General features: G+C 50.0%; 1 protein-coding gene across 1 annotated transcript; it reads right to left on the bottom strand.

Annotated features, from left to right (window-relative positions):
* Nucleotides 1-3,808: 3,808 nt before the first annotated feature.
* LOC139311775 (major histocompatibility complex class I-related gene protein-like) lies at nt 3,809-22,452 on the bottom strand. The gene is made up of 7 exons (XM_070936282.1): nt 22,339-22,452; nt 18,395-18,640; nt 17,812-18,087; nt 7,781-8,068; nt 5,763-5,828; nt 5,278-5,407; nt 3,809-4,409 (listed from the first exon to the last, which is right to left on the bottom strand). Exons 1-6 carry the CDS (start codon nt 22,415-22,417, stop codon nt 5,289-5,291), a joined length of 1,074 nt encoding a protein of 357 aa, XP_070792383.1. The 5' UTR covers nt 22,418-22,452; the 3' UTR covers nt 3,809-4,409; nt 5,278-5,288.
* Nucleotides 22,453-23,426: the final 974 nt, after the last annotated feature.

The raw sequence follows: 23,426 nt of genomic DNA, 5'->3' as shown, positions 1-23,426 counted from the left end.
GAGAAAAGTTAGCATTCTCTCTGCTGCATTTAACATTGAATTCTGTGGCAGAGAGAATGCTAACTTTTCTCCCTCCATTCCCAACGGAGCTGCTGCTCCCTTTATGGTTCCCTCCCGGCTCCCTCCCTCCTGGGGACTACCTCAAAGGGACAGGCGGCAGCAGCTCCATTCTGAATTGGGGGGGGGAGAAAAGTTAGCATTCTCTCTGCTGCATTTAATATTGAATTCTATGGAATATCCAGCGGCTGGAAGAGGTGAGCAGTTGGGCATGAGTGGGGCCAAGGAGGGGTAATTACAACCAGTTCAGCGAACTGATGCCCATAATACCGGTCCGAACCAGTAGGATTTCACCCCTGGACCGCATCCAGCCCTTCTTCACAGGTTCAGGGTCCCCTCAGCGACTCTTGCAATGGGGGAGGGGGAAAGCGGGGAGGGAAGGGAGAGAGGCGCTGTCCCTGGCTGGGCCTCGGAAATGCCTCCTTCGCAAGAAAATGCCTTTCTTTCTTCCTTCTTTAAGGAGTTTCCGGCTTTGCTCATATTTCTGAGCCAAGAGTGAAAGTGAAAGTGAAAGGAGACTGTTCAAAATTCTAACCACCACCTCCTCCCCCTCCCCCTCCCCCTCTCCCAACCAGCCCTTTAACAGCTGAGCTTCCCTCCAGTCCCATCCCCCCAAACTGGGAAAGTCTCCAGCCAAGGTCTTGGAGGGAGGGAGGGAGGGAGGGGGGCGTCTTCTGGCTGTGATCCAGCTTCCAGAGCTGTGAAGTCAAATCTTTTCACAATCGCCTGAAGGGAAGAGCTGGAGCTGCAGATCCTCCCCTCCCCAATTCTGCCTTTCACCCTCTTCCCTTTCCAGGCTCCCCTTAGCTATTTGGACCGGGTGATGTCAGAACTCAGTTGGGGCTGTGCCTCCACCTCACCATGCTCTGAACTGGACCCAGAAGCAGCCTGACCACCAGTGCAACTCTCAGAGCAGAGATATAATGTGTGATCTTTTGGAAATTCACACCACTGCCTGTGCCATTTCATTTTGTAGGAAGTTAGCACCCACCCCTTTCCTAGAAGAATGAAATATTTTAGGAAATATTAAAAAGGCAGAATACTATGTTTCCCTGGTTGAGAAATGGAGAAACATGTTTTAAAGACAAAGCAACTCCCACCTTCCTGCCTCCCCCCCACCCCCCTTTGTTAATGGGCCAGAGGCAGAAACTCAATCTTTGACAATAGGACCCATCTGCAACACAATAGCAACAGAAACTCACCACATGGCACCTGGGAAGATTACATCAGTCAGCAAGGCTAGCTAAGACCCCCACCCCCTGGGAGTCTGACAACCAATCAGGATACTCTTTCGGGGCCCCAGGAAGTTCAAAGCCAGAGAAAGCATAAAACCCGGGGATTCGCTCTGTCTTGGCCCCTTTTTCTGTTCAGGAACTCAAACCATGTGATCCTGTCCACCATTAAACCATCTTTCCAAGCAGTCTCCATGTTTCCAGTGTCTTTTTCCCCACTTGGAGGTGAACCCAGAAGGAGATTTCTTCCAACAATTTTGCACCAGCTGAAGCTTCTGGATACTCTTTTTTTTTTTTTTAATTTGATTTATATGCTGCCCTTCTCTGGAGACTCAGGGCGGCTTACAGTGCGTTAAGCAATAGCCTTCATACTTTTGTATATTTTTATACAAAGTCAGCTTATTGCCCCCACAAACTGGGTCCTCAATTTACCTACCTTAGAAAGGATGGAAGGCTGAGTCAACCTTGAGCCTGGCGGGATTCGATCTTACTTTAATTGCAGACAGCTGGTGTTAAATTACAGTACTTCTGTCTGTTGAGCTAAACCAGGCTCCTTCAAGGGCAGCCCCATATAGAGTCTATTACAGAGGTCCTACCAGGAGATGAGTAGAACATCGCTGATTCTGAACAGAGCCCCTCAATCGAGGAACGGGTGCAAATAACATACAAGACAAAATTCAACAAAAGTTGTTACAGGGGAAGACACACATATGATTCCTTAACACCGGTGGTATGTTTTGGCCTCTGAGCTCATGCCCAGACCCTGGACAGTGGACCTTGAGAGACCCAGGCCTTTGGCTCCTGCTGCCGAACACTCGGTTGGTCAACAACAACAAGGAATTTGTTAAGTCCTAAATCTTAATTCTTGGCTGGGACAAAGAGAGATCGAACCTAGAATTAAGGAGAAATTTCCTGTCAGTGAGAACAATGAGTTGCCTCCAGAAACTGTGGCTGCCCATCACTGGAGGTTTTTAAGGTTTTTAAGAGGAGATTGGACAACCATTTATCTGGCATGGCATGGAGTCTCCTGCTTGAGCAGGGGGTTGGACTAGATGACCTCCAACACACATTCCAACTCCGTTGTTCTGAATTCTCTTCTGCTGCTTGCTCATGAGTCACACCCACTTCCGTGAGGGGGACAATAAAGGGCAGGAATCCCTGAGGCTTTCTGAAATGTGAGTGTGTGAAGTGAGTGCCAAACCCAGCCTGCATTGCAAATGAGTCAGATCTGGAAGGCAGAGCACATTGACTGGAGGTGGTTGACAGATGTAAAAACCCCAAATGCAAAACTCAATAACCCCCCCCACCTTCCTGGTGACAAACAACCAAACCAATAGCTCTGCCCACCCCCAGCCCCCAACCCCCAAATCAAAGCAGAACCAGGGCATTTGGAGAGAGTATCAAGGTGGAGGCCAATCTTATCTTCATGGGGATGAGGTTCCCCAGGGAAGGAACCACCAAGGAGAAGGATCTCCTCCTCGGTCCCATTAGATGGACCTCCTTAAGGGAGGGGACCCATAACGTACACTGCCTCCCCACTTCGGTCTCTCTGGTCGAGGTCATTGGGAAAGATTGCTAGGCCTCCAGTGTAGCCTTTAACTCCCATTGGGACCCTAAAAGTTCACGTTCTAGCTTAGGGAGCTGGAGAAAGAGGTTGTAGAAATTGCACGGGGCTCTATGGAACAAATACCTGGGGACTCTAAGGGGCAATAGTTCCACATGGTGAAATAAACTCATTGTGGGGCTAAATCACGCTGGAACCCTAACAATAGCAATAGCACTTAGTCTTGTATACTGCTTCACAAAGCTTGACACCCTTCTCTAAGCTGGTTAGGATCGAACTGCCGGCAATGGGCAGAGCTAGCTTGCAATGTTGCATTCTAACCACTGAGCAGAGTTAGCTAGTTAGCTAGCTAAATAAATGGACAGACAGATATAGGCAAACAGATAGACAGAGATAGGTAGATATTGTAGAAAGACAGTAGATAGAGAGTTATTGGATAGATGATAGTTAACAAATAGCACTTAGACTTATATACTGCTCCCCACTGCTTTGCAGCCCACTCTAAGCAGTTTACAGAGTCAGCATATTGCCCTCAACTTTCTGGATCCTCATTTTACTGACCTTGGAAAGATTGAAGGCTGAATCAACCTTGTGCTGGGGAGGACTGAACTGTCAAATTGCTGGCAGCCAGCAGTCAGTAGAAATAGCCTGCAGTACTGCACTCTAACCACTGGGGCTCTTGTCTGTTGTGGTGATTCTGATTTCAGAGCTGGTAGTTGGGAATTCCTGAGCTTGGACAGAAGGTCTGGTTGGATTCTGTTTCTCCACTTGCTGTGGGGCCTCTTTAAAATGACCCTCCCTTCCCACCCATGGTAAGATTCCCACACCTGTTTGTTAAACTTGTTCTTTAAATTTTTATTTTATTCAAAAACTTTACAATAGATTCTTTAAAAAAGACTTACAAAGAGAAAACAAAACTAGATCAAACATTTTTTAAAAATTGTGCGTCAAAAAATACAAAGGACAAAAATACACATACATATATGGTATTGTCCCCTCTTGTTGAATACTGATAGATGTATTACAGCAATAATAGTGCAAAACAGGCCCACATGTTTATTAGACTCCTTCTTTAACATTTTCTCTTTTAAATAAGTGACTGGCATGCAAGTCCAACAACCACACCTAATAGGTGGGAACATGGAAGACTTTTCTTTATAAAGAAGCGAGTTCCAAAATGGGACTCCCCCTTGCTCCACAGAGGACGCCCTTTTATACAGTTTTGGAAAGCACAACTTGCCATGAACCAGTCATGAAAACACACATACACCAATTATTAAGAGCAATATCATAAATACATCTTCTGTAATCATAGTTACAGCTAAACTTCAAGTAAAGTTTAGGAGGTATTGGAGACGTTGACCTGATCAATAGCTTTCCTACACTGAAAGCATCCTTAAGCCACTTGGGTACCAGCATCTCTTCCATCACCTTCACGGACAGGCATCCTTCAGCAGGAAGGCCGATGGTCTGACTTTCATCTATTGCAGGTCAAAAGCAGATCAACCAGTGGATAACCGCATCAATAGATACATGGTATCTTGCCACTGTAATCTCTAGGTGTTAAAACCAGCAATAAATATATTAATACATGAATAAGAATGGTCTATCAATACATGCATTAAAATACATTAAACTGGAATGTCCCAGGTCAACCAGTGTGTAAGCACAACCAACAGATGCAATGACCACAGTTACCGTGTTGTGCTAAAGAATAATAAGCTGTTTCCCTTCTCCACTGGGCAACATAGAAACTGATAGTCCTTTGGGGCCTCCACCTTCCATACATTGTGTTGTGCCACAAAGCAAGAAAATGGAGGAAGTCAGCTTTGTACGGGGAGGGCCTTTTCTCTCCTCTCCTTTTCTCTCCTCTCCTTGGTTTTCTCTTCCCCCCACAGCAACCCCAAGCAGGCACAGAGGCAAGAGGCCAAACTGGAGAAAGGTTTGCAATCCTCATCCACAGAGGCAGCCCCTCCCTGGAGAGAGGACTACTTAGGCAGGGATCCTCAGTTCTCCCTTTAGAGTTCCTTTCCTGTTACCTCTCCAACTCAGCATCCCCAAGCAGCTTTTTTCCTGGATCACCCCCAATATTTCTCCAGCCCCCAATGTCCCCCTTGCAGAGACATCCCTCATTTTCCCAGGGGGCCCAACACTTTCTTCCATTTCTCACATTCTTCCCTCAGAGCTGGTGGGCTGGAGAGGCTGAGCTGGGCTGGATGTTTCCTGCAGAGCAGCTGATCAGAGGGTCCCAGGCAGGAGGGGCTGAGACCCCAAGGAACCCCAGGCATCTCTCTATGGCTGCCATGGAAAGACTTTAGAGGGTGGATTCCACACCCCCAACAAACCTGATGGTCTTGGCTCCCAAGTATTTGCCAAGGTCAGAGTTTAGCTTTTTAAATAGATTTCAACAACAGTCAGGCTCACCTCCGGTTATTTTAGGATGGAGCATCACCTACGACTGAATCCCATCTTCTGAGGAGAAGGAAGCAGTTCTGGAGAAATGTGATCAAGGCCTCTTCCGGGTGGTGTTTTTTCCTGCATCTCCACCACCAGCCTGATAGATGGCAAAAAAAGAGAAGACAGCCAGTTTATTTCTGGGGCAGCACTTTTTTAGCACTTCCCAGATCATTTATGGGACTGTTGTTTGATTCTGGAGCTGCTGCTATTTGCTCCTCTGAAGAAAGTCTATGAAAGCCAAAGAGGAATGTGGAACATTCTGAGATTTACAGGAGCTGGAAAAATGGTTTCATAATTTACTCTGATTCTCGTTCAAAATGCTGTTTGTGGGGGAGGGTCTTGTGGGGGTCATGGGTGAAACTCTCGGGGAGGCTCTGCCATCCACAGCAACTCAGTCAATGCAGAAAGACACAGGGTGCGGGGGGGATGTCAGTGGATGTGTTTTCACTTACAACTCAGGAAGAGAATCCCACATGCCAAGATCATGGCAGCCACCATCATCACAAGAATCCACCAAACTGTAGCAAAAGAAAGGAAGCATATCATTAGACAGATCCTGGGTTCCCGAAGTGGAGATACTGAGCAATGAGAGCATTGGCCTCCAGGAAGTGCCCCCATGTTATGACCCAGGTGGTGAACCTGATCCCTCATTTCTCTGAAACAGACAGAAGGAACTTCAGTTATGACCCAGGTTGTCAAGGCAAGGCAAGCAGAGAGTCCCTTAGTAAATGTTCTACGAAACAACCCTCCAACCACCGGTAAGGCCCCACCCCAGGCTACCCTGAAACAAGCCACCCTCAGTCCCCCAGACAACAGCCCATATAGAACAAAGAACATCCACAGAGTCGGAGCAGCTCGCAAGGCAAGATCCAGAGTCCCAAGTCCAGCCCACCCGACTAAGTTTAGTTTATTTGATTTGTATACCGCCCTACTCCCGAAGGACTCAGGGCGGTGAACAGCCAAACAATAAAATACATAGATACAAAAAATTTAAAAACCAGATAAAATCAAATTAAATCATTTTGGCCCAGACAGATTAAAACACCCCAATAATTTAAAAACAGATTAAAATTTACATATTTAAAAAAGGGAAGAGATTAGGCCAAGCCCGCCTGATGGAATAAAAAGGTCTTCACAGCGCGGCGGAAGGTGCGCAGATCCGGGATCCTCTGTATCTCTGGGGGGAGCTCATTCCAGACGGTAGGTGCCCCCACAGAGAAGGCTCTCCCCCTAGGGGTCGCCAGCCGACACTGTTTGGCTGACGGCACCCGGAGGAGTCCCCCTCTATGAGAGCGTACTGGCCGGTGGGAGGCTATTGGTGGTAGTAGGCGGTCCCGTAGATAACCAGGTCCTAAGCCATGGAGCGCTTTAAAGGTGGTAACCAAAACCTTGAAGCGCACCCGGAAGACCACCGGGAGCCAGTGCAGCTCGCGCAGGAGAGGTGTTACATGGGAGCGCCATGTCACTCCCATTACCACCCGCGCGGCCGCACTCTGCGCCAGTTGGAGCCTCCGGGTGCTCCTCAAGGGGAGCCCCATGTAGAGAGCATTGCAATAGTCCTAAGAAAGTCCACGAGGCAAACTCTAGTCCACAAGGCAAGGACAAGGCACAAGACAAAAGGCAGCTCACAGGGCAAAGACAAAGTACAAGGCAGGAGGCCGTTCTCCAGGCCAGGCCAGGCCGGGTGAAAGGTGAAAGGTGAAAGGCAGTCCTGAAGGCAAGAACAATTAATTGTTCCTGGCAAAGGCTAACTCCCCATGGCTTCTCCTTAAGTCAATCCTCTCCAGGTGTTCCTTGTGAGGAGGCGGGCAGCAACCTTCTCTAGAGTAGCCTGGGGTTGCCTACACTCCTCTCTCCGTGCCCTTGGATCAAGTGGGGGAGGCAGCTGTTCTCATCAGAGGGGATCTGCTGCCTATCTGCCCCAGTGTTTGCCAGCACCTGATCCTCCCGTGTCTGTGAAGGCAGGCAGCTCTTCGTCTGGTCAACCACCTCTCCCCCGAGGGGCCTGGGACAGCATCGTCCTCAGCCCCTGGCCTCTCCCAAACAGGGAGATGTGCCATGGACAGTGGAGGTTTCAACTCCTTCTCCTCCAAATAGGGCTCTGATGGGGTCATGACACCCCACCTGAAGGAAGCCCCTCCCCTCCAAGGCTGTAGAGGGTGGAGCTAATGGCCTTGAACCGCAGAAGGAAGAGCCACAACCAATCAAATCTTCTATCACATCATCTCAGATATCATCATATGCCTTATCTTCATACCTTTGCTATTAAATGACCATTTCCAACTCTTCTGTCAGAAATCATTTTTTCCCCATTGCTAAATGCAGGACGGCATTTCCTGCTCTCTCCCTGAAAATATGAGATGATGCAGCAGAAAACTCCCTTCCCCCTGTCCCCATTTTCAGTTATGGATGGAAAGTTCACTCCTACACAAGTTTTCCTTCTGCACATCACAACCCATCAGCCTCTCACCTGTTTCCTCCTTCAAGGCCAAGACCAGGGGCTCCTGCAAGCCCTCGTGCTCCAGGTGACACCGAAAACGGTCCCTCTCCTTGGGGTCGATCTCAATGCTGGTCCAGACATAATAGGTCCCGTCCGAATTGGGGGCCACGTTCCTTTGGAGGGTCTCATACTTGCAGACTTCTCCATCTCTGGTCCAGTTGACCTGGATCTCCTTGGGGTAGAAGCCAAAGGCCTGGCAGATCAGGGTCTCCAGGTTGTCATCCAACATCTTACGAGTTAACATCCCCACTGGGGGCTCTGCAGAAACAACAAAAAGGGAGTTTGTAGGATTTTGAGAGTGTTGTAGTGCGGGAATAACGAGAGGCACAAGCAGGCTAGTAACAACAGCTCTTTAATTCAGGGTGAGACTTCAGCAAAAACTCACAGGCAACAGCCCTCTTTATATACTTTCCAGAGGCAACCAAGAACCAATCAGGATTCACTGTGCATTCGAATTTCCCGCACAAAATAGATACATACACAACACCCCTCCCCTCCCAGAAGGCACTTATTCTATCTATTTACATATTTACATACAAAATCACGCAGGTGACCAGGGCGTGTCTTAATCCTGGTTGACCTGCGCAGTTCAGTTGTTGGCGAGGCGTCGAGCCGGTCGGAGGGACCTCCCGTCTCTCCTGGCTCCGCCAATGGAACCTCCTGGATTTCTCCAGAGGTGTGGCTATCTCCGGCTGGGAGTGTCGGCTCGCTGGGGCGGCGCTGGAACTCAGGGTTGCCAGATAAGTATTCCAGCTTACTCGGGCTTGAGGTAGCTGTGTCAGGAAGACTTGGATAGTTAGGACACGAGTTTTCGTTTGGTAAACGTTTACGCAATTGATCTATATGTCTCCTCCAGATTTTACCATGCCCTATATCAACTGTGTATGACTTTGGACCGGTAATTCCTACGATGGTTCCCTCTACCCATAAAGACCCATTAGTGTAGCTTCTAGCAAAAACTGGTGAACCTACTTCGAAATGTCTTAGTCCTCCCCCTTCCCCGGTGAAGCTATCGGAGGAGTAATTAGGATGCAGTCTGTCTAGAACGCATCATAGCTTTCGGCCAATTAAAAGCTCGGCTGGGCTGCGGCCCGAAGTGGGGCACGGGGTGGCATGCTGTACCGCTAAGAACTCATCTATTCTAGCCTGCCAGTCCCCTGCATCGAGTCGGGAGAGGGCTTCTTTGGCCATTCTTACAAATCTTTCAGCAAGGCCATTAGAAGCCGGATGAAAAGGAGCGGATAATGCATGTCTTATGCCCAATTCGGCTAGGTAGCCTTCGAATTGAGTCGTCGTGAATTGGGGCCCATTGTCGGATACCAGGGTGTCCGGCAACCCGTGTGTTGCGAATAGTTTTCTGAGTACTTTGATTACAGCCTCAGAAGTGGTAGATGGCATTAAGGCAATTTCGAGCCACTTAGAATATGCATCTACAATAATAAGAAAGTTCTGGCCATGGAACGGGCCAGCGAAATCGATGTGAATCCTCCCCCACGGCTCCTTTGGTTTTTCCCATTCCCGAACGGGCGCTATGGGAGGATCTGGGCGGGACTCCTGGCAGGGCCTACACTTCCCCACCCACTCAGTGACATCTTGGTCGAGATGTGGCCACCAAACATAGCTATGAGCTAGGCCTTTCATACGAACAACACCAGGGTGTCCCTCATGCAGCATTTCTAGAACTCTGTGCCATAACCGCGAAGGAATGACCACCCTGTCTCCCCACAACAAGCAACCCCCCAACATTTTTTTTGTTAAAGTACAATTGGAAGTCACCACCGTCCACCTTGGTAGGCCAACCCCTCGTTACCCAGCCCATTACTATGCGCAAAACAGAGTCTCTGGCAGAAACCCTCGCCACCTCGTTCAAAGAAATGGGGCCCGGGGAAACAATGTCAAGCAGTAAAACCGGGGCTTCCGGGGTCGGGTTGTCCAATAATTCGGGCAAGGGACATCGGCTGAGGGCGTCAGCATGTCCTAATGTTTTGCCCGGTCGGTGGAGCAGTCTGTACGAATATGCGGCCAAGAAAATGGACCATCTGGTCATCCGGGGGGAGAGAGCCGCTGGGGTCGGTTTATCTCCAGCCAAAAGTCCCAAAAGAGGCTGGTGGTCTGTAATGAGTTCAAAGGTGCGGCCAAACAAATACTCATGAAATTTTTTGACTCCCGCTACAGCCGCTAGTGCCTCCCTATCTAGCTGGCTATAGTTCCTTTCAGCACTAGACAGAGTGCGAGAGTAATAGGCGATGGGCGCCTCTAACCCATTCGGCAGTCTATGACTTAAAACCGCGCCTACGCCAAAGGGTGAAGCGTCACAGACCAATACTAGAGGTAGTTCAGAATTGTACTGGATGAGGAAACTGCGTTGAATGCGGTTACTTCTCGCTTGCCCCAAACCCATGGAACGTTTTTTCCCAGGAGCCTGTGCAGAGGCTCCGCAACGGTGGCTTTGTGTTTCAAAAACATCGTATAGAAATTGAGAAGGCCCAGGAAAGCCTGCAGCTCGGATTTCGACTTGGGGATGGCGCGCTTTGGATAGCCCTAACTTTGCTTTCTGTGGGTGAATGCCTGTGCCGTCGATTCTGTAGCCTAAGAATTCCACTGATGGAACCGCTATCTTGCATTTATTTCGTTTGAGTTTAAGTCCCGCTTCTCTGAATCTGGTTAGGACTTGTCTAACCCTTTGGCCTAACTGAACTTCGTCTTGGCCGCTAATTAAAACGTCGTCGAAATACGGGACGACACCTGGGAGGCCTTGTAGAAGGCGCTCCATTGTGCTTTGAAAAAGTCCTGGGGCGATGCTGAACCCAAACTGAAGCCTGGTGCATTTAAAGGCACCTCTGTGAGTTACTATTGTCTGTGATTCTGCCGTAGCGTCATCTACTGGCAGTTGCTGGTACGCCTGCGCAAGGTCTAGTTTTGCGAATAGCTTGCCAGGCCCCAGGGAGTGTTGTAGATGGTGGACTATTGGAACCGGATAGGCGCTCTGCTGCAACGCCTTGTTAATCGAACACTTATAGTCAGCGCAAATTCTAATTGAGCCATCCGATTTGACTGGCGTGACTATTGGGGTTTCCCACTTAGCATGATCCATGGGAACTAACACCCCTTGCTTAATGAGCTTGTCGAGCTCCGCATCAATTTCGGGCTTTAAAGCAAAGGGAACTCGCCTTGCTTTCAGTCTAACTGGCGCTACGTTGGGGTCTAAATTAAAAGATATAGGGGTCCCCACGTACTTGCCTAGAGTCTCTTCGAAAACATCCCGAAACTCATGGAGCAGGGTTTCTTTAAGTGATGATCCGCTGATGCTGTGAACGCCCATGAAGCCCATGCCGAGGGCCGGAACCATTTCATGCCCAGTAGACTTGGTAGGGGCTTGCTAACGATGGTCAGGGGCAGCTCTTTCTGGAACTCACCGTAGGTGACCCGGAACGTGCCCACGCCTTCAACGGGAACTCGGTTTCCCTGGTAGTCGAGTAGGCGGATTTTCTGACGGGACAGCTGGTTCTTCTGAAGCTTGGGCAGGAGTGCCTTGAGGGTTGACCAGGACATGATCGATAGCGTAGACCCGGTGTCGATTTCCATTTCGCAGGATTTGCCGTTGATTTCTACTTTCGTGTAGACTTTCTCGTCGTCGGTTGTGCTGGCTTATTTATTATTCATTTATTTATTATTCAAATTTCTATACCGCCCTTCTCCTTTCGGACTCAGGGCGGTGAACAGCCAAAATAAAAACATCTATACATAATATTACAGTTAAAAATAGAGTTAAAATAATTTATAAATTTGGCCCATGATTTAAAACTTGTCAATTTAAAATCAATATTAAAATTTTAAAACTAACCCTAAAATCAAAACAGACCGGCTAACTGAAAAAAATAAGTTTTTAGGGCCTGACGAAAAGTCCGGAGGTCGGAGATCACTCGTATCTCTGGGGGTAGATTGTTCCATAGGGTAGGTGCCACCACAGAGAAGGCTCTCCTCCTGGGGGTCGCCAGCCAGCATTGTCTGGCCGACGGCACCCTGAGGAGGCCCTCTCTGTGGGAGCGAACCGGCCGGTGGGAGGCTATTGGTGGCAGGAGGCGGTCCCGTAAGTACCCTGGCCCTAAGCCATGGAGCGCTTTAAAGATGATCACCAACACCTTGAAGCGCACCCGGAAGTCCACCGGAAGCCAATGCAGCTCGCGCAGGAGAGGAGTCACATGGGAGCGCCCCGTCGCTCCCATAATCCCCCGCGCGGCCGCATTCTGCACCAGTTGGAGCCTCCGGGTGTACCCCAAGGGGAGCCCCATGTAAAGAACATTACAATAGTCCAGACGAGAGGTGACGAGTGCTTGAGTGACCGTGCGTAGGGAGTCCCAGTCCAGAAAGGGGCGCAACTGGCATATCAGGCGAACCTGACAAAAAGCCCACCTGGCCACGGCCGTCATATGCCCTTCTAAAGACAGCCGTGAATCCAGGAGGACGCCCAAGTTGCGGGCCCTCTCCGTGGGGGCCAATGATTCGCCCCCAATAACCAGCGATGGCGTCAGCTGGCTATACCGGGACGCCGGCAGCCACAGCCACTCGGTCTTGGAAGGGTTGAGTCGAAGCCTGTTTCTCCCCATCCAGACCCGCACGGCCTCCAGGCACTGGGACATCACTTCCAAGGCATCATTGGGATGGTCTGGGGTGGAAATGTACAGCTGAGTATCATTAGCGTACTGATGGAACTCCACCCCAAAACCACGGATGATCTCACCCAGCGGCTTCACATAAATGTTGAACTGGAGGGGCGAGAGGACCGACCCTTGTGGCATCCCACAAACAAGGCGCCTTGGGGTCGACCGCTGCCCCCCTGTCAACACGGATTGCGACTGGTCGGAGAGATAGGAGGAGAACCACCGCAAAACGGTGCCCCCCACTCCCAGTCCCTCCAGCCGGCGCAACATGATACCATGGTCAATGGTATCAAAAGCCGCTGAGAGGTCTAATAGGACCAGGATAGAGGAATAACCCCTATCCCGGGCCCTCCAGAGATCATCCACCAACGCACCCAATGCCGTTTCCGTGCTGTACCCAGGTCTGAAGCCGGACTGGAGCGGATCCAGATAGACAGCTTCATCCAGGTACTGGGGAAGCTGTCGCGCCACCACACTCAACAACCTTCGCAATAAAGCGAAGGTTGGAGACTGGACGATAGTTAGCCAAAACAGCCGGATCTAGGGATGGCTTCTTGAGGAGAGGCCTCACCACCGCCTCTTTCAAGGCGGCCGGCAGGGCACCCTCACTCAAAGAAGCATTGATAATCCCCTGGAGCCAGCCTCGTGTAACCTCCCGGGAAGCCAGCACCAACCAGGAGGGACACGGGTCCAATAAACATGTGGTTGCGTTCAGCCGTCCCAAGATCCTGTCCACGTCCTCGGGAGCCACGGGATCAAACTCCTCCCAGATAACACTCTCAAGGCCTGCCTCAGTCATCTCGTCTGAACTAACCCAGTCGGCGGCCAAGTCTTCCCGAATCTGAGTTATTTTATCATCCAGATACTGTACAAAATCCTCAGCTCGGCCCTGCAAGGGGTCCTCCCGCGCTCCCAGATGGAGAAGGGAGCGGGTCACCCTAAACAGGGCGTCTGGGCAGTTATCTGATGACACGATAAGAGCGGCAAAATAGCTAGATTTCGCCGCTTTTATCGCCACTAGGCAGGTCTTAATATGAGACCTTACTAGTGTCAAGTTGGATTCGGAACGACTGGCCCTCCAACCGCTCTCTAGGCGTCTTTTCCGGCGCTTCATCTCCCTCAGCTCCTCGGAGAACCAAGGAGCTAAGTGAGTTCGGTGCCGGGTCAGAGGCACAAAGGCACGACCCGGTCCAAAGCCCCGGCAGCCGCCCTATCCCAGGCGGCCACCAGGTCATCAGCCGAGTCATGAGCTAGAGTCTCAGGAAATGGCCCAAGCTCCATCTGGAACCTATCGGGGTCCATCAGGCGCCTGGGGCGGAACCACCTGGTCGGCTCCGCCTCCCTGCGACGGGGTACGGCGGTCAGAAAGTCAAGTCGAAGGAGCGAGTGGTCAGACCATGACAAGGGTTCAATATCTACATCCCCTATATCAAGGCCACTCAACCACTGACCAGAGATAAAAACTAAGTCCAGAGTGTGTCCCCCCATATGAGTAGGGCCGTGAATTACTTGGGTCAGGTCCATGGCCGTCATGGAAGCCATGAACTCCCGAGCTACCTCAGATGTTTCACCGATGGATGGCAGGTTGAAATCCCCCATGACCACAAGTCTGGGGGTATCAGCCGCCACCTCGGCTATAACATTGAGGAGTTCGGGCAGGATCGTTGCCACATGGCAGGGAGCCAGGTACGTGATCAACAGACCCATCTGCACCCCACGACCCCACTTCACAAAAAGGGACTCACATCCGGCTATCTGAGGTACAGTGGTCTCCCTCGGATCAAGACCTTCTCTTAGAATGACCGCCACCACCACCCCGCCCCTGCCCTGAGCTCTCGGCTGATGAAATGCATGGAAGCCTGATGGGCACATCTCCACGAGGGGAACTCCCCCCTCATGGCCCAACCAGGTCTCCGTGATACCTGCCAGGTCCGCTCCCCCCTCCTGAATAAGATCACAAATGAGGGGGGCTTTATTTACTACGGACCTGGCATTACACAACATCAGCCGGAGACTCGGGCCCTGAGACTCTAAGCAGCCTGGGGAACGGGAAGAGCTAAGGGGACCAGGGCACGCAATCGCTCGGAGATAGCGAGCACGTGCCCCCACCACATGATACGGCCCCCTGCTCCCGCCATACCTGTCCCTCCCACTCAGCGTATTAATAGAGAAGCCCTCACTAGAGGGCATTCTAACAGTCCCCTTTCCCCCAGAGTCCGCACCCCCTATGGCACCATTAATAGCAGCCGGACTAGTCTCCAACCCCCATGGGTTTTCCCCCAAACCCACATAACCTCCCCCCCCTTCAGAACCCCTTAAAAGTCTATTTAAAAATGTCTTTAAAAAACCCCTCAATCCCCTTTTTGCGACATGCCACCTCTCGGGGTCCCAAGATCCGTCATTAAGGTGGGCCCTCGATAACATAGAGGGCCAGGCCTGCGAGAGGGGGGAATCTCGCAGCGCAAGAAGCTTTGCCCTAGAATACATTTAAAACACTAGAGTGATAATACAAGTTTGGCCTAGACATGGCCTAGGGGTCTATGATGATGGTTTCGAATGTCCAGGAAGCAAGACTAAGTTAATCGGAAGAGTCACCATTACCCTCTCAAGGTAATGGGTAGGAGTCCTCACGTTCAGTCCAGCTGGGGGAACTATCCAACCACCCTCTCACGGTGGTTGGCCATCCTAATCAAGGCAAGATGGAAAAAGTCAGAAAAAGTCCAAAGCCACCCTCTCACGGTGGTTTGGCCCTACTGGCCCTGGAGAGATGAATCCCATCCGCGGCGAACGTAGTCTGGAGCTGGCTCCATCCATCCTCCCGTAACTGCCTTGTCCTCCATACAGCCAGGAGACAGGACGAAAGACAGAGCCAGGTCCCAAGCTCTGGGGTAAGAAAGTCCACATTGGCCGATAGGCCGATAACAAGGCCAGAAAAAGGGAAGGGGGGGAGGCCATCCATAGCGACCCAATGCTTGAGCCGTCCACCAGCCTCTCCAACCCCAGGTCTTTCCACACAAGCCCTTAATGTCAGCCATGTGTCCTTCAACCGCTGAGCACAATGGGGTTTAACTCCCCCATTTCAATGCTGAGGCTTGATGTTCCTCTCCTCTCCTCCAACGCCAACAGCTCTCCAGCACCATCATCAGCCGCCACCCGCCCTCGACCTAGTTGCCACGCAGCAGCCGCCATTGCCACAGCGTCGTCCTCGGCGCCAGCCACACCCGAGCTCCCAGCGTACCCTAGCGCCCCCGGAACATCCAAAAGAAACCCACAGAGGCATCCAGGGTCAGGGGGGAGCTCGCTGGGCATCACCGCCGCCACCCGCCACCAACGCTCCGGCCGCCGCCGCCTCAGCCAAACAGGAAGAAAAAATGGCGGAGCCGATGCGGCCGGGCTGTCGGCGTTCAGCCTCGGTGTTCTTCCACCCACGCCGTCTTCCGCTCACTTCTCCCCAGCCGCGAAGTTCCGGAGGGCAAAAAAGCCCTCGTCAGGCTGGGGAGAGACTCCTCTAGCTGGGAAAGGGGTTGCCAATGTTCATGGCAGCCCCAAAAGACCCCTGCCAGTCCACGAGCCACCCATCCCTAGATGCGATTCAGACGGGCATCGCCATCTTGGGGCATGCGCATCGGCTTGGCCGATTCTCGTGCTGTAGGTCTCCCGCTTTTGAGGTTCGCGCCATTTTCTCGCGCCATCATCTTTGATTGGCTGTTTTGAATGAGCCGGTTCTGGTTGGTCGCGGTTGGTCACGTGGCTTTCGTCTACACGGAAATTGAGCTCTGCAAACTCGCGCTAAATGGCCCTTCCTGTCGCAATGCCTGCAAATGGCTTCTCTGTATTTACACGATTGTCTCTCATGATCCCCACCACAGCTAGGGCAGTTCTCGTGGTGGCGGCTTTGTTCGCTCAATTTCTTGTCTGTATGGAAGACTTCCTCGTCCGATTCTTCCTCTGTGCTGGTTCGCACCTCTTCTCTGTGGAAGGGAGCTGTTTTTGGCCCATCTTTGCTTGAACTTGGTCGCTGCAGCGCTTCTGAAGCTTTCGTTGAGGCCTCGTGTGCTCGGGCTTCGTCTAGCGCGCTGGCTAGCGTTAGGTCTGGCTTGGCTAGAAGACGCCTTTGTAACCAGGTGTCTCGAACCCCACAAATCAGTTGTTCAAGCAACGCGTCGTCTAGGTCTCTATAGTCACAATGTGTTGCGGCTTTTCGAAGCACGGCCACATAAGCACTGACCGGCTCCCCTTCTTTTTGAACTCGTTGCCGGAGTTCGTAGTGCTGAACGAATTTAGACGGAACTGGAGCATAGTGGGCTCTCAGGTTGGCCTGAAGGACGTCCCAGGGAACGGTCTGGACTGGGGTTGGCTCGCAAAGGGACTTGGCCATCTCGAATATGTCTGGCCCGCAGTGGCTTAAGAACAGAGCCCTTTTTCTGTTCGCAGAGAGCCCTTGCATTTCGCTCGCTTCTAGGGAGCACTCGAACCTGGTCAGATACGATCCCCACTTCTCTCGGGTCGGGTCGAAAGGTTTTGGCGGAACGTAGGCAGACATGCCGTGTCTCCGTGTTCACCAGTCACGCTGGCTGAAACTCCAAGCTCTTTTTGAATTGCCTCTTGTGGCCTCTATCCCACCTTCGTCGCCAATGTTGTAGCGCGGGAACAACGAGAGGCACAAGCAGGCTAGTAACAACAGCTCTTTAATTCAGGGTGAGACTTCAGCAAAAACTCACAGGCAACAGCCCTCTTTATATACTTTCCAGAGGCAACCAAGAACCAATCAGGATTCACCGTGCATTTGAATTTCCTGCACAAAATAGATACATACACAACAGAGAGTTTCTGTCAAGATTATTTAATAACAGGAAAGACCTTTGGCCATTTTCTCTTTCTCCTCGTCTGAACCTCTAGGAGCCTTCAAGATGGGACATTGAGGCTCTTTGGGTCTATTTTTGAAAGGGGTACAGAGGATTTGGAGTAAAGCTCTCCAATTGACCAACATAAATCTCAATTTGGGGATTGATTAAAATTGAATTTGGTCAAATTGTTTCAGATAGAATTAGGAACAGACTGATCTTTTTGTTCTGACCCAAACATTCATTTCTTTTGCTTTACATGTTTTTCTCAGGGAACTAGAATGAGATCTTCAGCATTAATTTCTTGCTCAGTTTCTTTTTCTTTGAAGTACTTATTTTAGAGGGGTGTAGAAGATGATTTTCCTCCTGTAATGTGATGTGGGATATTTCCTGACCCTTTTCTGCAAAGGGTGGCTTGGCTATGGAGGACAGAAATAATATGAGGAGGCAGAAGTCTAAAGAAACATGCTCAATGGAGACCCCCTTTGCCACTCACTGATGCTCTGCAGAGCCTCTTTCTGGTAGGACAGGTATCTCTGCAGCCACTCAATGCAGGTCTTCTCCAGGTAGACTTTAATTTTCTCTGTCCATCCTGTATCCTCCTCCCACTTCTCCTTCACCTTCTGGGCCTGGAGCTGAGCTGTCAGCCATTTGAAGGTCTCCTTGTCGAAGCCGATGAAGTCCATCCCATCGTAGCCGTAGTGCAAAAACCCTCCTTTGCTCCCGTCTTCCCAGAGCTGACAGCCCAAAATTGCCTGCCAGGTGTGAAGCCCTGAAAGAGACCCAGAGGGGATGGGTGAGAAGGGCTCAGTCAGGATTCCTCTCCAAGGCACAAATATAGTTACCTCCCATCCCTCCTAGGAAGAAAAACTCAGTTTCTCCTTTGCCTCTTTAGCACACAAGGAGAAATAACTTCAGTTAGCCCTCTTTGGCTGGTGTCAGGCCATGAGGAAATTCTAGGTGTGGGAGAAAATCACGGGTGGGGATGGGGTGTCTTTCCTTTTCAGGAAATAAAAAAAATCACTATTATGCCCCCTGCAGGCACTGGGGGGGCCAAAGCTGGCATTGCCTCTGCTCACCTCCAGCAAGCTGGTCCAGTTTTGGTAATTTCTCCAGGTCAGTCCTGAAGATCCTCTCGGGATCCAGAAATCTCTCCTTCTCCATCTCCTCCACCCAGGGCACCAGAGGCTCCATCTTCCTGGTGAGGCTGTCAAAGCGAGCAATGGGCTGGTCATCCAGGTAGCTCCTAATGAAGAACTGGGGCAGCCCCTGGCTGTGCTCTGGCAGATGCAGGTAGAAGTAGCACAGGGAGTGTGAGACGGAGTCTGGAGAGGGAGGAGGGGAGAATGAGGGGGTCTGCGCTGCAACTCCATTCCCTCCAACATTTCATTGTCGCCCAGCACCCCCAACAATTGAGCTGCTCTCTTTCTGCTCTGCTTGGGGAGGTTCCTTCCTTTAAACCTAAGCATCCCTTGGCTGACCCTAAAAACATCTGGGCAAACCCACATCTGGTTAAGGTGCCCCCCCCAGCTCCTCTGGACCCTCGGGATTCCCAGCCAGCTGCTTGTGTGCCTGACTCCGATCACAATGCTCCTTGCCACTTGGCAGGGGAGGATTGACCTGGAGCTTCCTTGTTGAAGTTGGAAACCTGGCTGTCTCCAGAGAGGCAATCCTAGCACTCCTTCTTGTGTGAAGGCTGCAGGGCCGGATTTAGATGAAAAGAGGCCCTAGGCTATTCCACTTATGAGGCCCTTTAACCTATAGTGAAAGTGTAATTTTAATTTTGCTAACAATTTGAATGTAGGGAATGTAGGCCCAGTGGTGGGATTCAATTTTTTTAACAACAGGTTCTGTGGGCGTGGCTTAGTTGGGGTGTGTGGCTTGGCAATCATATGACTGGGTGGGCGTGGCTAGCTGGTCACGTGACTGTGTAGGCGTGGGTAGCTGGTCATGTGACCGGGTGGGCATGGCTATGTGCATAGACTTTTTTCAGAGGGCTGAAAAAAGTCATTTCTGACTGGGCCTCGCACTTTTGACCGGTCCTCACACTTATGACCATCCTCACATTTATGCCCGTGCAGCTTTCTTAACAAACATGTCACTCTTTTCACAACTGCTTCTCTTCACCATGGTGACAAGATAGGGCAAAAACGTAAAATGTGAGGACAGTCGTAAGTTCGAGGACTGGTCAAAAGTGCGAGGACCAGTCAAAAATAACTTTTTCAGCCCTCTGAGTAGTCCATATGCACAAAAGGATACAGCAATAGAGAGGGATGAAGGAAGGGAAGGGAAATTAGAGTAGGAGGGAGGGTAAGAGAGGGAGGAAGAGAGGAGGAGAAGGAGAAAGGAAGAGGAAGTAGGGAGGAGAAGAAGAGGGGGAGAAAGAGAAAGTAAGAAGGAAAGAAAAGAGAGAGGTGGTAGGTTTGAGGAGAAAGACTGCTGTACAATAAAAAAGATGAAAGGGAAGAAAGCCAACCCCAAACAAATATAAAGATATTAAGATAAAGAATGAATTGTTAAACTTTAAAGAATAAAAGAGAACAAATATGAATAAATAACAATAATTAGAAACACACATACAAACATACAATGTATTTTCTTTGAACAGAGTATTTGGCCGGTTCACAAATTTAAACAGTGTTTAGTCATTTCAATTAAATTTACAATTTCTATATTTCCTTTTTGCCATATTTATTCCTCATCTATTTTTGTAAAAAACCAATATTACCCTTCATCCTCATCTCTAATCTTAATCAAATTCAATTTTTCCCTTCTATTCTATATTATACCCCTTCCCATTGTCATCTATTTTTATATCCATCCTCACATTGGTTAATTATGTAATATTAGTTGTTTAATATAAATTCAACATTTTAATATAAATCAATTAGTTATATAACTACCTTTTTTGTATATTAATCAATATGAACATGAATATTTCAATTATTTCCATGCAATCCAATTTCTTACAAATCCATTAATTATATTTACCAATAATAATAAACCAAATAATTTCCCCCATATATTCCTCCAAACCACAATTTAACCATTTCTGCTTTCAGAAATATACAATTAATAGTATCTCAATTATTACAATTCCCTAGTTAAATAGAGCTTTTTTTCTTTTGTGTTTTAAAACCCTGAACTCTCCTCTTTTTCCCTAAATTTCCCATTGTTTGCACCTACCTTTTTTGGTGAGGAAAAAGAAAAGAATTCTGCCTGCCTAATTTTCCAACCTTGCAGCAACAGCAAAGCAGTTTCACTTTCGTTTCTCAGCATAGCTAGGGGAAAAAAAATCAGCACTCTTTGCAAGGAAGCAGAAGAGCCCTGAGCAAAACAGCTGAGACAAATCAGCTGAGAGCCGGGAGGCCAATTAGCCTATGCTAAAGCTCCGTGGGCCAATAAAATTACAAAAAAACACCGAACCCTTTGTTAAATTGCTGGCTCCCCTGCCCCTCGCCCACCACTATTTATTGGCAATAAATAGTGGTGCGGATGGGGGGGCAAGCCAGCAATTTAACAAAGGGTTCGGCTGCACCACTGGCTCTAGGGCGGCCCCTTGAAGCCCCGAGGCAAGAATTTGAAGTTTTTTTTTCCTTTAGCCATCGGAGGCAGCAATAGATTGGGAGTGGGCGGGGTAAGCGAATGGCCGGCGATCCAACAGAGCAGAGAGTGAGGGTGAGTGAAGGCGTGGAAGCTGCTTTCTCCATCCTGCTCTCTTGCGTCCGGAGCCGGTGGGGAACCACGTGGCAGCCCACGTGGATCCCAGGCAGCGGAACTCAGGCTAGGGAAGGGGTGGGCAATTGTGGCTCTTTTACAACCTGTGGCCTTCAACTTCCAGAATTCCTGAGACAGCCAAGCTGGCTACGGTAGGCTGGTGCCGCGTGGGTGGGAGGTGAGGGGTGGGCGAGCCAGCAATTTAACAAAGAGTTCGGCCGAACCCCCTAGAACCCCCAGAATCCCACCACTGTGTAGGCCCCTCTTGATCTTGAGACCCTAGGCTGAAGCCTAGTTAGCCTATAGGAAAATCCGGCCCTGGAAGGCTGCTATGGCCTTTGGCCATCCCAGGAGAGGAAAGAGATGGGTGAAAAGGTACTGAACTCTGAAGGTTCTTATCTGATGGAAAAATTACAAAATAATAAAACAAGACAGACACAGGCTTCAGAGGATAATTAGAACTGCAGAAAAAACAATGGCTACCAACCTGCCTTCCATTGAGGACCAGTATACTGCACGAGCCAGAAAGAGGGCTGTGAAAATATATCCTGGACATAAACTGTTTCAACTCTTACCCTCAAAACGACACTATAGAGCACTGCATACCAGAACAACTAGACACAGGCAGTTTTTCCCCCATGCCATCACTCTTTGTATTTGCACAAAATTGGAAGACAGAAAAAAATCTGTCAGATGGTGAAGTAATAAAAAAGATTTTGGACTGTGCAGAAATGAATAGATCAACTTTAAGAATAAGAGATAAAGAGGAATCAGTGTATTTCAAGACATGGGGGAGATTTTATATATGGTTAGAAAAGAAATATGAAGATAAGATAGATAAATCATTTAGATAATAGAAAGTTAAACGAGAGAGAGGACAACAAAGAAATAGAAAGATGACACCAGAGTAAATGGAAAAGGGGGATGGGAGGGGGGGGGAAGAAAGAAGATAATAAGAATAAATGTACAATTATGATGATGATACTGATAAGATAGAATAAATCTGAAAAGAAACTGAAAGAAAGTATATAATATTAGAATACAGGAGTTGTTCGGATACCAAACAAGGAGAATATTCCACAGCAAAGAAGATAGAAAGGAGAGAGGAGGAGAGGGTAGGAAGAGGACAGGGACCTCACAACAACCCTGTGAGGTAGGCTGAGCTGAGCAATGAGGTTCTAGGGCTGAGGGTGAACGGCCCACGCAGCACGTGACGGGCATTGTCTGGGCCTGCAATGTAAGCCCCTCCTGTCTGCCCTACGACTCTCCTCCTGCAATTTCTCCTGCCCCCCCCCCCCAAACTCACCGCAGCAGCCCTGAGGCACGGAGACCCCCAGCACCGCTCCCAGGAGCAAGAAGGGCGCCCGTCGCAGCGCCATCGCCATCACCCGCCAGCCACCTGGGCTTTCTGCAACCGAAGACACTCGACCTGCGAAGAAGCAGCCAAATTCAAGGAGGACAGCCCCTTCTGCCCCAGCCCGCCCCTCGCGCTCCAGAGCGCGGAGCCAACAGGACTGGAGTCAGGGCCGGATTTAGATGAAAAGAGGCCCTAGGCTATTCCACTTATGAGGCCCTTTCACCTACAGTGAAAGTGTAATTTTAATTTTGCTAACAATTAGAATGTAGGCCCCTCTTGATCTTGAGGCCCTAGGCTGAAGCCTAGTTAGCCTATAGGAAAATCCGGCCCTGACTGGAGTTCTCCACTCTGTCCGCAGGTTCTCCTCCCCACGCCTTCAGGTCCGGGAAGGGAGAGAGGAACCTGGGCTGCTCCTTGGCTCTCTTGCGGCGCCCAGAAAGGGGCGCGGGGTCCTAAGCCAGGCGCTCCCCACAACACGCGGCGGTCCCGTTAAGACGACGGCCAGACGGCAATTGGCAGCTGTGCTAAGCAGCAAGTGTGGAAGGGAAGAGATCTTAAGGCAGGCGCTCCTTGACTGTTGGAAAGAAGACACGGAAGTCCCTCCAAGTGTGGTTGTGAGTCTGGGAGGGGGGGATTTCCTTCTTAAGCCCTTTACAGCCAAGCTCTGAATGAGACTCAGCCTCATGGAGAAAGAGGCCTGGATCTTTCCCCAAACACCCCGTCACAGAACCCACTCAGCCAACCCCCACGACACCCCCCTTCCTTCAGGGCCTCCTCATCAAAAGCTTTTCTTTCCTTTTTTCCACCCAGGAACCCTGTGAGGTAGGCTGAGCTGAGCAATGAAGTGAGGGCAAACTTCAGCCTCCAAGAAAATATCTTAGAGGGTTTTCCCCTGTAGCTGTGATGGGCGTGGTCTGGGCCTGGAATCTAAACCAGATGGGGCTTGTCTCCAGGACTCAGATCCTGCAGGAGGAGAAACTCTTCCAGGAAAGAAAAACATTCTTGGCACCTAGACAGCCTTTTCCTTTGGGAGGGAA

The sequence above is a fragment of the Pituophis catenifer genome, unplaced genomic scaffold (genome assembly GCF_029215685.1).
Source record: "Pituophis catenifer annectens isolate HBS135680 unplaced genomic scaffold, rPitCat1.0.hap2 SCAF_2, whole genome shotgun sequence".
In the NCBI taxonomy this organism is placed as follows: Eukaryota; Metazoa; Chordata; class Lepidosauria; order Squamata; family Colubridae; genus Pituophis; species Pituophis catenifer.
Note: the sequence above shows the minus strand (reverse complement) of the source record. Positions and strands in the feature narration are given on the sequence as shown.